Source organism: Meriones unguiculatus, chromosome 20 (assembly GCF_030254825.1).
Source record: "Meriones unguiculatus strain TT.TT164.6M chromosome 20, Bangor_MerUng_6.1, whole genome shotgun sequence".
NCBI classification, from domain to species: domain Eukaryota; kingdom Metazoa; phylum Chordata; class Mammalia; order Rodentia; family Muridae; genus Meriones; species Meriones unguiculatus.
Genome location: NC_083367.1, coordinates 5,053,597 through 5,068,912, shown reverse-complemented (window position 1 = coordinate 5,068,912; position 15,316 = coordinate 5,053,597). Strand labels below are relative to the sequence as shown.

The 15,316-nt window shown below is 44.5% G+C and overlaps 1 protein-coding gene across 1 annotated transcript in view; it reads right to left on the bottom strand.

Moving 5' to 3' along the window:
• Positions 1 to 1,251: 1,251 nt before the first annotated feature.
• Positions 1,252 to 15,316, bottom strand: part of LOC132649465 (gamma-sarcoglycan-like) — a 33,223-nt gene continuing 19,158 nt past the window's right edge. The window contains exons 5-8 of the mRNA XM_060373224.1: positions 11,530 to 11,649; positions 7,789 to 7,861; positions 4,614 to 4,737; positions 1,252 to 1,975 (exon numbers count right to left, since the gene is read on the bottom strand). Of these exons, the coding sequence (XP_060229207.1) occupies positions 1,802 to 1,975; positions 4,614 to 4,737; positions 7,789 to 7,861; positions 11,530 to 11,649 (491 nt within the window). The 3' untranslated portion in view covers positions 1,252 to 1,801. The remainder of the gene's footprint in view (positions 1,976 to 4,613; positions 4,738 to 7,788; positions 7,862 to 11,529; positions 11,650 to 15,316) is intronic.

Below are 15,316 nucleotides of genomic sequence, written 5' to 3'. Positions count from 1 at the left end.
AGGTGTGCATCATCAGGTCAGACTCCATGGCTCCTGGGCCACAGTGTGCCCTCCAGTTCCAGAGAGACTGATGCACTCCCTCAGGCCGTGAAGTGGCCAGTCTGCTTTGCATCTCTCTGTGGGTTCCCTCAGTGGTCAAGGAAGCATGGAAACTTGACAGGGCAGTTGGTCTTACACATTAATCTTGTGTGTCCTGTACCACCTGTAAACATCACTGTGCCCTGGCAACTACAATTGTACTTACTGATCCTGACATTTGCCTTTATATTCTGTTTCCGATAAAGGTATAGAAAGTCTGATTCCTCTCAGTAAAATTGTCACAGCCTCAGTCTTGCTGTGGTCCCTCCAGCCCAAGCCTGGTTTCATTCTTCACAGTCATATCAGGTGACCTTGGCCCAGTAAGTAAGTGGAGCTGTTTACACAGGATGGTTGGTCTGACTCCATCTTAAGCTATCTAAGATCCTTCTAAAACTGTTCAAAACAAGCAAGCAACTTCTGTCACCTTTTTTTAATGATAGGCATTTTAAAAAAAAGTTTAAAATTTTTAAAATTATATGGTTTTTGGATGCGTCTGTGTTGGCGGGGGGGGAATAAACATGTGAGTGCAGGTACTGGTGGGGGCCAGAGGTGTCCGGTATCCCTGGACCTATAGTTACAGGCAGTCATGAACCACTTTACATGGGAACCAACCTTGGCCCTCTGCAAAAGGAGTGTGTGCCCTTAACCACTGAGCCATTTCTCAAGATCCATGATGGGCATTCTCACTGTCGGTGAACTGCCTCCACAGAAATCTAGGAATGTAGTGTGTTCTATTCTTATCAACTTCGGCAACAACAGGCGCTGCATGCATTCACACACTACGCGGCTGCTTCCGTGAAGCTTCACCCTTTCTCCCCTGTCTGTGGAAGTCAGCTCTAGGCCTGGCAGGCAGAGGCTCACCACTTCCTTTGGTCCTGGGAGAAGAAAGCTTTGGGCAGCAGCTAAATATGTCAAGTTAGCACCATACATCTCTGCATACAGCTGTCACAGTGGTGTTTGGGCTGGGGTTAAGTATATCAGAGTTCTCCAAGGGAAAATAACCATACCAACTTAGAATCACATTTTGAGTTAATCTCAGAAGTTACCTGGTACCTTGTGGCTTTTATGACTGACTGGTCTGAGCCTTTGTCACAAATAATTTGAGGAAGATTAATACCTACCTCTCAAGAGTGGTGAGCATTGAAGAAAGTAAGACACTTTCAAACTCTGGTCTGAAATAAAAATGTCATTTTTTATTGCTTGTTGGTATGTATATAAAAAGCATGACTAAATTTGTGTAATTTCTTCCCTTAACTACATACTGAAAATCATATCAACCTCAAATTCCCTTCAGACTGTGGAGATCTCGGTGAAGCCTGGCACACTGCACACAGCTGAGCGGGGTGCTGGGAGTTTAATGTGAAGGAAGGGCTGTGCACAGTTGGGGCATTTTAGGACCCACCAGCCAGCCGTGCATGGGTGAGGAGATAGGTGTCTGCCATCAAGTACCATCAATTGCTTCCAGGGAACAGTTCAGCATGATGTGGAGGGAGGCAATAAAGATGAGAGCACAGTGAATAAGTTGTTGACATCTCTTTGTGTCATTCTGAAACCTGGTAGTTTGGGCCCAACAATTCCATTGGCCCATTTCCCCTGCATGCGTCTGTCTGAGTGCTTTAGCAGTGAGTCTGCCAGTGCCCATCCAGCTGCTTGGCACATAAAGGCTGAGGTCACAGCTCTTGGCTCACTGAGACAACATAGGTGCGCTGCAGGAGAGCAGTGGTCAGAGACAGATGTGGCTGTTTTCCTCGCAGGTGGTGGCCTCGCCAGCCATAGACAGGTACAGCTTCCCGCCGGGACACACACAAATCTCATAGAATCCATGAGAGTTGCCAGAGGGACCCCGTGTTCCCTGCTTCAACTGGAGCAAACCAACAGTTTCAGCATCAAGCACCACCTGTTTGGGAGACAATGTGACATGAGACAGGAGGAAGGAGGAATGAGCTGCACCAAGAAAAAGTCACATTCCCAGCATATTCCAGAAAAGGTAGTCTCCTCCCATTGAAAATGAGCTGGGTGCTGAGCTGGGTACCTGCCGGTACTTGCAGAATGTAAGTACCTATCAGAATGGCCTGTTTCTTTTACCTCTGAGTTCTGTTCTTTGTGCAGGCTAGGCTGACTATCCTTCTCCAGTGTGGAGAAGGGCCATATTTTCCTTTACCTCCTAGCTGGGCAAACCGACCTATTGTTTTACAATTAGTTCAGTGAACCAGATTGCTTTTGGTCTGTGTTGCTTCACTCTTTTTTTTTTAAAGTGTTTTAAAGTTATATTACAAAACTGACAGACTTGTTATGCCAATTCACACTTGTGATGATCCATGCTGAGCTCATGCTAAATTGTTCTCTCCCCTTTAGGATAACATACAGTGCACAGAAATGGGTTCAACTTTACGTTTACCTATGGATCTCAGACTTCACCCTGACTTAATTTATGCTTGTTTTTTTTTAGGAGAGACAATTGAGTTCACCTGACTAGCTGTACTATTTTCATAAAGTCTTGCTATTATTTGAAACCCCTCTGTCTTCTTCTGAGTGCTGAATGCAGTAGACCAGAAGACTAAAGCCAGTGCAAACCCCTTGGAAACCATCAGGTTTGGCTAAATAAGAACATTAGGGAAGAGCCCTTGATGCTGCTAAGGACCTTGAGGACGGTTGCCTTGAGCAGCTTGCCCCTTTCTCTCAACACTGTTAAAAGGAAGTGGATGCTTTGTAGGTTTGTATAATGTCTTCATTGTCAGCCAGTTTAGGCTCCCTTTAATCCCGCTATCTCTCACCCATGAATTCCTAGCTCCTAATGAGGTGTCAGAGCATTGCTAGCTGCAGGACAGACAGCTTGCTCTGTGTGGCCTTGCACAGCAACGGGGCAGAAGCAATACAGTGAGCACGAGGCAGAGCCAGGGCATCTTTGAGTGCTTGCTTTTCCCTGTTAAGTCTGCTCTCTGCCCTATCCTGCCATACGGTTATTAGGTTAATTGTGTCCACTTGTTTCCTTCCCTCCACTGGTGGCCCACAGAGTTTTTCTGGTCACCGTGTTGGGTGGGAGTCCACACATCTATCCTCCCTTTGTTCAGCTTCTAGTCACGGGGAATCCCAACTGGAATTATAGTTCACATTGTGTGCTACATGCAAAAATGCTGCATGATTCACAGATGGAAATATGACCATTTAAAAGCTGAAGCTCCTTGCAGAGTGTGGGTGAGACTACAGAACCCTTGATCTCCATCTTTGACCTTGCCAACTCTGGATCTCCTATGTTCCTAAGCTTCATTTTGCAGAGGATGTTCATGTCTTCGCTGTAGGTGACCGTTGGCTGGATTCTGTCCCCAGACCTGGAGTGGCTTCCCATGACCTTCTTTGGGGTATCATCATGCACCCTAACTGCATTTTCCTACTTGTGTTATATGAATGTCATTTCAAAATGTTATACTAGTGTCTCAAGACATGATTAAGCAAATATTTCCCCCATTTGTTTAATGAGGAGACAGGCACAGAGAGCCAGCAAACTTTCCAGAATTCACAAATATATTTGAAGAATAGGACTGATAACTCACAGGGACCAGGCTTCCTGACTTGCAATAGCCCTGGGCCCTGCTCTCCTTGCATTGTGCTTTACAAGTAGTTTCTGCTAACTCTCCCCATGCAAGCCTGGGGCAGAGCTGGGGAGGGAGAGTGTAATCATGCACCCCCACTGGGCTGGTGACAGCACTATGTGTGTGTGTGTGCACACACAGACACACAGACACACACACACATGAAACAGGAGCGTAGTACACATTTTTACACCCACACTCCAAAATGATATTTGATGGGCCTGTTTAAAAAGAATTTGTGAACCAATGCCTTATTTGAACACAGAAGCAAGTTCCCAATCTGTGCATGTTATGACTGCCATCAGCTTATGCTCTAACCTGTTGCTTTCCTGTAGACTGTACAGGCAGCCTGGAACACCTGGTTTCCCCACTGACTGAGCCTGAGCTTTCACCTTCTATTAATTAAAAAAGTTGTATAAGTCATGGTGTAGGGTGTGGCTGTTATACTATCTTTCTGGACTTGAGTCCTAGAAAGGAAACTTATTGTAGCTGACCTTTGAAGAAAATTGTTTTTCCTTGTTCATTTTATTTCACACTAAATTCTGTGCAAGAAAACATAGGGCTCTGAGCAACAACAGAGGACAGCTGTTATTTACACACAACCCCAGTAATAGCCAAGCTGGGAAACACGAAGTCACGAGGAAATAGAAAACTTGATGTTGTCTGCATGTCCCTGAAGTCTGCAGTGCTTTTCCACAACTGAGAACATGTTCCTTGGTGATGCAGATGCCAGTGGAAGGAAGTGAGCCCTTGGCAGGATGAATGTAACCTTCCGTGGCTTTTTCTGGTGCTTAAGTGTATTGGGCTCCTCCTCCACACTGTCTATGCTCTGCCTTGCATCGTGTCTTATTACCGACAGTGGGAGGCTAGCGTATTGATGTGCTGGTGGATGCAGCACTCGGGAGCCTCACCAGCGCGTACAACCAGAACCCTTCGTTAGCTCACCACTCCATCACTGCTCTGCAAGATGATGTCCATTTGAGAGAGGGCCTCCATTTTCCCAGCACGAGCTTTAATGTGAACCCCCCTTGGGGCATCCATGCTTAGACTCTGAGTTGGGGATTCTAACCTGAAATGAGGGGGGGAAATGTTAAAAGGTGTCCTTGACATGGGCACAGCAGCCAAGAAGCTTCAGAGCCCAAGCTGCTCGGAAGACTGAAGTAGGAAGATGACTCTAGGGGAGTGGTTTTGGGCCAGTGAGTATCAACAGACTGAAGGGAGAAAGTGAGTCACCGTGCCAGGCCTTTAGCACATGGCTTAATGTAGAAGCGTAACTAACAAGGGATGCAGAGTCTTCAAGAAGCTTGAATATATCATGGATATGTCCATGAATATCATGGATATTGACATTCCCTGCACTTGGAAATCCAGAAATAAGCATTCTAGTTTGCCTTCTATTGCTGTGATCAAACTGTGACCAAAGCGCTTTCTTGGGGAAGAAAGCGATCATCTCACCTTATACCTTACAGTCCATCACTGAGGGTTGCCAGGGCAGGAGCTAAAGCAGAGCCTGTGGAGAAATGCTATTCACTGGCTTGCTTTCCATTGCTTGCCCAGCCTGATTTCTTTCATAATTCAGGGCCATCTGCCCAGGGGTGGCATGCTCACAGTGGGCTGGGTCTTCCCACATTAGTCATCAATCATGAAAATGTCCCACAGAAATGTCCACAGTCTATCAGAGCATCCCTTGTCCCAGGTGCCTCTACGTTCTGTCAAACTGACAATAACTAACCAAGACAGTAACAAAGAAATGAGCATCTTACTAGTGACAGCAACAGAAACAAAACTGAGTCAGTAAGCCAACAGGTTTGTGTTTAAGTCTGAGAGGAATAGTTTTAAAGTGGTAGCATTCACTTTAAAGTGAATCTCTAAAATGCCTATCTTATTTCAAGATGATTTTAATGAATTATTTTATAAGGTATTAAATAAGTTTATGCCTTAAGAAGATATTCTTCATCCTCATTGATACTAATTGTTTAGCATTGATTTTATGAGCCTTTATGAAATTAATGAGCATTATTATAATTCAATTATCATCACTGTTGACTTTTGTTACAAATGTCTTTAGATGGCTAGAATGCTGAGATAGTACTGAAAGGTTAGTTTGGCCAAGAAACTAGGATTATCCATGTATAGTGAAGATGCTTTACCAAATATAACACAAATGGCCTCTAACTCAATTCTCGTAGAATCCGTATGCCCGTCTGAAACTTCCTGATTTGTCTTTACTGTCTGCATTTCTGTAGTATTCTGAACATCTACCAGAATCGCCCACTACACCGTGTACAACATTTGAAGGTTTTACTAGCTTGTGGGAACATTTATTTTCCACATTTACTACCTGGTTCCAAAGATCTACATCCCAATAGTCAGTATACCACAGCAATAACCTCATGTGGTGGTAAAATTTTTCTGTGTTACTTTTTTTCTCTCTGTGATAAAAAATTCTAAGAAGCAACTTAAAAGAAGAAGGATTTATTTGGCTCATGTTTTAAGGAGGTACAGTCCATCGTGATTGGGACAGCATGGCAGCAAGCACTAGGGGCTTGAGATAGTTTGCTCACATCTCGGTAGATCAGAAAGTAAAGGGCATTTGGGTTAGAAACTGGTTATAACCCACATGCCCCACTCTGTTCCCTACAACTAGGCCACACCTCCTGAGGTGTTATACCTCCCCCAAACAATGCCACGACCTGGGGACCTACTGCCCAAATACATGAGCCTGTGGGGAACATTCTACATCCTTACTATAATAGACCTTTTATTTTAAAAATATTATTTGATGCTGGGCACAGTGACTCATGCCTGTAATCCCAGCACTCACAGAGGCAGGGGCAGGTGGATCTCTGTGAGTTTGAGGCCAGCCTGGTCTACAAAGCAAGTTCAGGACATCCAAGGCTACACACAGAGAAACCCTGTCTCAAAAAGCCAAATATGTTTATATATATATATATATATGTGTGTGTGTGTGTGTGTATATATATATAAATTTGACCTTTGACATAAAAAGGTATTAGTGGAATTAACAGTGGCTACATGATACCCAGCAGCCTAGAATTACAGATAAATTCTTTAAGAGCAAACTTATGTACAAAACTATTCAGTCATCATGCACAGATACATCAAAGATTGAGGGCATTAGCCCAAGGGAAACAGTCACAAAAGAAGAAATGTAGTATGTTCCTGTGACATGAAGTACATAGAACAGTCAAGTCCATTAAAGTAGAAAGTAGTGTGTTAGATACCAGAGCTGAGGTGGGGAGGGAGATGAAGAACTATTTAAGAATGATGTAATTTCAGCATAAAGAGAAAAAAAACTCTGGACATGGACTGTGTTCAAAACACTCTAGTTATATTGAATTCCAAAGAACTGCACACTAAAAATGGCTAAGAGGGTAAATTATAAATGATGTGAATTTTACCATAGATAACAAAGCTTTCTAACATTTTTGCAAATATGAATTTATCCTATACTTGCTTTTATAACATTATTTTCTCAATGAAAACTACATACATGCACACACAGACACACAAATGTACACACACACACATACAGTTGGAGTAAATTTACTTTCAAGAATGCTTATTTCAAATTTCAAAGTCTCTGTGGGGCACTGTACTCTTTCATGAGGCTTTGTTTTTGGGAGGCTGTGGTAGGGATGGATAGTGTAACAGAAGGAAGTTTGTTTGAAAGCCTGGGGTGGGAAGGGGTAGTAGGTGCGCAAGTGTGGGAGGCTCAAGTCAAGTGTGGGAGGAAAGGACTGCCAGGCACAGCCCTATCCATGTAGGGCCCTGAACATCCACCCATCACAACCATGACAGATACAGAGGCAACACAGCATTTAAAATAGTATCCATTGTGTAATGTCCCTCTGACAGGCATGTAATGAGCAGACCCTTGATGTCCTATGGAGCCTGAATAGATTCAGTGGGGACAAGAGAGGAAACGCCATGAAGCCACATAAAGTTTAGAACCAACAAGGCTTTGGGTTCTAATAACTAATGACCAGATAGTTATGTGTTGAAGGCCCTGAAAATAAAGGCAACTAGCGCAGTAAGAAGTGACATGGAGACATTGTAAGCATCTGTCTGCAGGCACACCTTGTTGTAAATTCTTTACTTAAGGTCCTGGAATGGGTCCGCTCTGACAAGGAGTGTCTCCACTAAGTGTTCAAAAATTGCTCCTTCTGGCCCTAAAAAAAGAAGTAGAAGCCCAGAGATGTATCAGAACGAATGTACAAGAAGTGGCATCAGCCAAATTAAATAGCCTGTCCAGCCAGGAAGCTGAGCACCCCTAATACCAGAGGTTTTGAGAATTAGCTTACTCATCCAGAGTGGAAAGTTACAGTACCGACTTCCTATGAAGGGCCGCAGTCACAAGGCAAGCTCCCGAAACCCACGGTAACATGGTGGTTACCTTCACACTAGAGAACAAGGGAGCCTTATCCTCGGCTGGCTAGCTATGCATGCATGTGCAGATATTTCAAGATCTGAAATCTGGAACCTCAAACACTTTGGGTCCCAAGCACTTTGAGTAAGGGATGCTGAGCCTGTAGTCTGTGTTTCTTTCTTTCTTTCTTTCTTTCTTTCTTTCTTTCTTTCTTTCTTTCTTTCTTTCTTTCTTTCTTTCTTTCTTTCTAACATATGCCTGTGGATCCAATTTTCAGGAAAAATCGGCCCTACAGTTTCTGTATGTTTTGAGGCCACCACAATAACTTATCAGTAGAGTGTGATGTTTTCCCCATGCTTTACAAACCAATAGGCTTATTTTAAAACTAGAGAATGATATTAATCATCAAAAGGAAAAAGGAAGTAACTCACACTAACGCTGCATCCTTTTATATGTATTTCAGTAATACTAAGTTTCGTGTGTGTGTGTGTGTGTGTGTGTGTGTGTGTGTGTGTAACAGCTGTGTCTTATGTCATTTGTTTCTATAGCCCCGCAGAACAGATTTAAAGAATTCTAAACATCTGAAATACCCCCCTTGTGTTTCTGGGACGAGCATATCTCCCTCAGTCCATTTGATCATAGGCAAGAATGTGCCTAGGGGGTAGAGATACATAGAACAGGTGACAAGCTGTTTGTCATATCCTACATTTAGCTATTGTTGGAGACCAGAGTTTGCATTTTTAAATCTGCATGCTGTAGACTTCATTACCTAAATAACAAGCAGTGCTGGCTGGAAAGCCATGCTGTGGTTAAAGCACAGCTACTTATCAAGCTTAGGGCAGAAGGACAGACTATGGCCCTGGCGGTTAGTGCAAACCTGCCATAAATCATCATTTCAAGTAAAACAGCGGGACAAAGGGGGCAGATAAACGAGAATGAATGTTCTGGGCAGAGGTTACCAGGGCAATGCTAATCCATTGTTCAGGTTATATTTAAAGTATTTCTTACCTCGAGTTTTATGGGCATATGCGGAGATTTAAGCAGCTGTGCTTAAATCTACATACACCCACTGTGATTTGTCCTGGCCTTTTGTGTGGCCTAGGTTCTGCCAGCCCAAAGGTCAGTTCCTACCTGGGTGGGACTCGTGCCTAGACTTCACCCATCCCAGGTTTAGGACCCACACTTGCCTGGACCTCACCTCTAACCAGACTCCACCCACGGTTTAGGCTACACCTCTTGCCTATGCCACACCTCTTCCTAGGCCACACCCTGGTGCCAATTGCTGTCTTAGTTTCTTTTCTATTGTCTTGATAAACACAAAGACCAAAAGCAACAAGGAAGAAAAGGGTTTATTTTAGCTTCCAGTTCCAGGTCTACCACTGATACCCAACCAGGAACTGGTTAGAAATTCATTCTTACATCCTATACCAAACCTACTTGTTTGTGGCATAGATGGGAACTACCCTCCCAGGCACATGTGTGTCATTGCTAGTCACTAGCTGTTGGCACTATTTGGTGAGGGTATGGAACCTTTAGGAGGCTGGCCTAGCTGCGGAAGACACTGGTTGCTAGGGGCAGGCCTTGAGGCCCATTCCTCTTAGCATTTTTTGTCTTGAGCTCTTTCTGTTTCCTGAACCTCTGAGATGTGCAAAGCCGGGCTGGACCATCAGCTCCCTCAGCCACAGAGTAAGCAGGTTCAGCCTCCATGCTTTCTCTCCCACAAGAGACTGTGTATCCTGAACTGTGAGCCAAAACAAGCCTTCCCCCCCCAAGTTGCTTCTGGAAGATGCTTTGTCACAGAGACAAGAAAAGGAACCACTACACTACTAAGCCAGAAATTCTAGGGACAAATGTAACAGACACAGACACAACAAGCCCCAGAGGTGGCCCTGACGCAGCAGGTAACTTACACTGCAGCTGCTCCTCAGTTTCCTCATCTGTTTCGCTTACCATGGTATAACCTGAAAGGAGTCCTGGGCTAGGGAACGGTTCATTCTCTGTAATGGATGGCTGGGTTTGAGGAAATCCAAGTTTCTGTTTATACTCTTTTCTCTACTGTTTAAAATTGAACGCCCTGCAGTGCAGTGATACTTTCCAGGAGCTAGGCTGACTCTGCACTTGGTCCACCAGCAAGAGTAGATTGGTGGTACCAACATGCTCTGACCCATGAGGAGAGAAGCCTACTGACAACTTACTGGCAACTAGTACAGAAATGGCATCCAGGTCAAAAAAGCCAATGTTTTCAATACAGACAGCCCTGAACTTATAACGGTGCTACGTTCAAATAACCATGTCATAAAACGATAATATTCTCAAGTGGAAGATACATTGAATCTACCTGAAATATCAGCCAGGCCATCTCAGCAGCACAGTGCCCTGCAGAGTGGGGCGGCTCAGTCAAATGCGATCCAGGGGCTGACTGGCGGGTACAGCATTGCTCGCTGTTGCTGTCTAGCCACGAGGACGGGACCACAGAGTGTTAGTCCAGGAAAATATCCACATTTAAAATTTTCAACTAGTTTCTACTAACCATGTGCCATGTCTCCATTATCACAAGGCAGACAAGCTGAGCCATCACAGGTTAGAGACCCAATGTACGTATGTACACTGGGCCAATGGATTCTATGCCAGATACTTAGCTACTTGCTCTTTTACTTATTCAGCTGTGTGTGTGTGTGTGTGTGTGTGTGTGTGTGTGTGTGTGTAGGCCTCACCCAGTAGCTCAAGTCTCAAATACATGATCTTCTGCCTCTGCCTCCTGATTGTTGGGACTACAGGCACATGCCCCCTCTGCCACCTGCTTTAATTTATCGTTGGCTTTCCATAGTCATCTAGAAAGAAAGGAAGCCAGCACCCTGCTTCCTTGGCGGAGGCTGCAACATTAGGCCATCACTTTACAGTGTGCTTGGGAGCGATGCATATATGCATAGAACTGTGTGCTGGGGGTTGAGACTACTTCTCCGAAACACTGTGTGCGAGAATAATGTTACTGTTGATTTTCCGATTAGTGCAGAAAAATTCTGCAAGCAGCTTAGTCACACCTGTCTGCCTGGACTTGTGGTCTTCCAGAAGCATAGCAAGCGAGTTTGCAACAGGTTCTGAAAATGCTCTTCATAGAACTCTTTACACTGAAGGTGAACCCAGTAAGGGCTCAATTTAACTTTCAACTCAACCAGAGAAAAAGCAGGTTTTTTTTAGACACATGGTGTATTTATCCAAGTGCCCGTCATCATGGGGATAAAACAGATATGTGAACTGTACAGAGACAAGCATAAGCCGTCAGCTACAGTGACTAGAAAAGAGAGGAGAAAGAAGAAGGTGGGCAACGCTCTCTGAAGAAGGCCTCGTCCTTCAGACACAAACAGAATGTCAAAGGCAAGGCCAGGAAGAAGCGTTATCACAGCCAGCTGCTTTTCCTTAGTGGAGAGCAGAGCCCTGAGCGCTTAGCTGCAGCTAGCCACCTCCACACACCTGTCACCCGCAGCCTGCCGGTGCCGACCACGATGCCCTGCTCCTCAGCGGTGAACAGTGGCTTGGCAGCTTCAGAACTGACCTGAAAGCGCTGGCTCTGGACTTCTACCATCTGGGCACCTGAAAGAGCAATCTGTATGGCAGATTAAAAGTGCTGACTCTAAGCAGCACTGAGTCTCTGTTTCCATAACTGTTGTGTCTCCCGCTACCAAACAGTGGACTATGACCGGCTTCATATGTGCACCAGGACCCTCATCCCTGATACCACAACAATAATACAGACATTTGAAAACAAAATGGTTTTGGTGACAGAGGTGGTTAGGAATTAAAGCTCACAATTTACTCATTTTTCTTTTTCTTAAGAAAACCTGGAAAGCCAGGTGCGTTGGTACACACCTGTAATCCCAGCACTCGGGGAGGCAGAGGCAGGTGGATCTCTGTGAATTTGACACCAGTCGGGTCTATAAAGTAAGTTCAGGACAGCCAAGGCTACACAGAGAAACCCTGTCATGAAGGAAGGAAGAAGAAAGAAAGAAAGAAAGAAAGAAAGAAAGAAAGAAAGAAAGAAAGAAAGAAAGCACCTAGTTTTACTATTTGACAATTGTGGTGGTTTGACTAGGTGTGATCCCTATGGACTCATGTGTTTGAGTGCTTGCCCCATAGGGAGTGACATTACTGGGAGGTGTGGCCTTGTTGGAGGAAGTGTGTCACTGTGGAGGCGTGTTTTAAGATCCTCAATTACATCATTGTATTTGTTGTGTTTTTGTTTTGTTTTTTTTCTAAAAGAATGCAACATGGCACCAGCAGCTTCCTCTGAAAGAACACACCTTCTTTGTAACTGCATTCTGGGACAAAGCAGAGAGAGTGGGAGCATTCTTCTCTTTATTTGTGAGAGTGAAAATGAACTCATTTTGATTTTTCTCTCCACATACCCTCTTCAGCTGATCTTTCTGACCATTGCACTTGCTACTCTTGCCTTCCTTCCAAACTTGGACATTTTGTGCAAGTGTTAACAATCTTTGAGTGACAGTACATAACTGTTTTCTTGGTCCATCTGTGGCACTTTGTTGAATGTGAGCATTTCAGTTTCGGGCTTCTCAGAACAGCACTGAGTTTATCCCCCATTCATAGTGTGTGTTTCTGGAGCCCTTCCTGAGTTAGACCTCAATGGGAACTGATGAGGGTGCTGGCCAGCCTCTTGGCAAGTTCTTGCTTCTTCAAATAAGACATCTCTACAGACCCACTTTGGCACCCCACTCTGCTCCAACGCTGGTACATTTATCATCCTCTTCCTTTATCTCAACCTCCAGAAATCCTCCTTCTGTGATGCAATGCTTAGCCTCTTCTTCATATTTGGTGCACTTCCTCCTACAAATGCCTCAGAAGTTTTGCCTCAAAATTTGTTCTGTGGGATTGATGTCTCTGGGATTTGGTGCTCAGAAGAGGGAGTTCCACGTTCTAGCAGGAACCATCTGTGCCAGTATGTTTTCCCATGGGCCAGTCTTAGAAGGCCCAATTGTTATTTGTTTTGCTGCATCAGAATTCCTGACAGAAGCAACTGGAGGAAGGGTTTATTCTGGCCTCTGGTTCTAGGAGCTTGTGACAGAAAAGGTATGGGGCAGGAGCAAGAGGCATTGGTCACACTGCATCAACAGGCAGGAAGTAGGGAGTAAACAGGAACTGGGCTTGGCTGTAAAACCCCAAGTCTCATCCACAGTGACCCACTTTTTTCAATGAGCCTTCATTTCCTAATGGTTTCACAGTCTTCCAAAACTGGGTCACCAACATATGGGGGACATGTTTTGTTCAGACCACAACAGTGTGGTCTGTGGTCCCAGAATCAAGGTCTTGCTTCCTGCTGTCATGACTTTCCATGGCTTCCACCACTCCCTGTCACCATAAACCTGGCAAGATTTCCCCTGCCTTTTCCCAGGCTGCTGTCTGTCCCTCACTCCATAAGAAACTGCCTTGCAATTTGACACCCCAGATGCCCCAATAAACTATCTTTCCACCCACAGAGTGGTCTAGTTTGGTGGTTTCACTCATTACAGTTAGCAACTGAGGAAAAACAAAAACACTTTCAGTGAGAAACTTTTTGTTTAAATCTGTACAACCCCTGACAGTTTCTTGGAGGTGGGAATTACATGCAAATGACGGAGGAGTGCCACCATTGCAGGATACAGGTAGGAGGAGGGCCAGGGCAAACACAGTCGCTGAGGGGAGCTAGTCTGCGTCCATTCTAGCTGACAGTTCTTTTAGCTGTCTGCGTTTGCAACAATTCCCTTTCGTTTATAAATATAGAAAAAAAAATTGTGTTGTGCTTGGGGAGATTGCTCAGTGGGTAGAGCATTTGCTGTGTATGTATAAGGCCCATGTAACTGCTGGTGGGCATGCAGCCCTCCTGTGGTCTCAGCACTAGGCAGGCAGAGATGAGGGGATCCCAGAGCAAGCTGCCTTACTAGGATAGTCAAATCACTGAGCTCCAGCTTCCGGTGACAGCCTGCCTCCATGTTTAAGGTGGAAGGTGACAGAAGAAGACACCAAGTGTCAACCTCTGAATCACACATAACATGTGTGCACACCTGAAGGTGCGTGTCCTCAACACACGTGACAACACATCCAGGGGCGCATGCACAGCCCACACACGGAAGATGCAATTTTTCCCCTTGAGGGAAGGGGTGAGTGCAATCAACATACATTATACTCCATTCTCCAAGAATTTACTCTTTTAAAACATGTAATTAAGAAAATTCTTGTTGTTTATCTCTGCATTGATTTGTTCTCCATTAAATGTTTTTCACATACTATAAAAAAAGAAAAATTTCCCACTTCAGAACATCCATCTTCTCTCCTATGAAGCACAGGTAATTTATCAATATCCAAACTCCCTGATAAATTACATTAAAAACAAACAATCAAGAACAAGCAAATGAGTAAGCAGGTTTTGTGAGTCTGAAAAGATTCCCCTACCCCCTATGTGTCATTACATGTCCCCTGTGTGTTATTTGACAGCATGTGGGATCCAGCACAGATGCATTTGACAAATGCTCACTGCGTGAATGAGAAAAATGAAACAAACCCCTTAAACACCTAAAAACAGCAGGCAATTAAGGATTTTTTTTTTAAAAAAAAATGGTGCTAAGAGGACTGTGGTGAGAATTTAGAATTTGCCTAATTGGAGAACCCTTGGCTGGTTTTGAAAACTACAGCAAGTGGCTGAGAACCAGGGAAAGCTGAGTGCTCTGTGAGTGGCAGGCACTGTGCCCTCTGTGAAAATGAGGGAGCAGACACTGGAAAGCAGGGGGACAGAGCCAGAGGAGGTGGGGGAGGGAAAAAGAGATGCAAATACGAGAGAGAAAATGGAGAAAGAGATAAGGAGGGTGGGAAAGGAGAAGGAAAGGCTGTTGACAGTGTGGATTTGCGATTGGTTCTGGGCCCTGGTCTCTGTTCTCTTGGGACTAGCTAAACTGGACATTGGCAGATATTATAGTCTTTTGAATATAATAAATATTCTATTCCTTGCACTAACCTTAATAAGCCTGTATTCCTGGAACTGAAATACTTTTGATCAAAATATCAAGGGCTAGGGAGGTGCTCAGTTGATAAATTTATAAAGACCTGAATTCCAATCCCTAGCCAGCATCTATAAAAGCTGGGTGTGGCCACTCACACATATAACCCCAATGCTGAAGGTGTGGAGATAGGGGATCCCCAGAACTCACTGGCCAGCCAGTGTAGGCAAACAGGTGAGCTCCAGGTTCAGTGGGAGAGGAAGATAGCAGGAGTT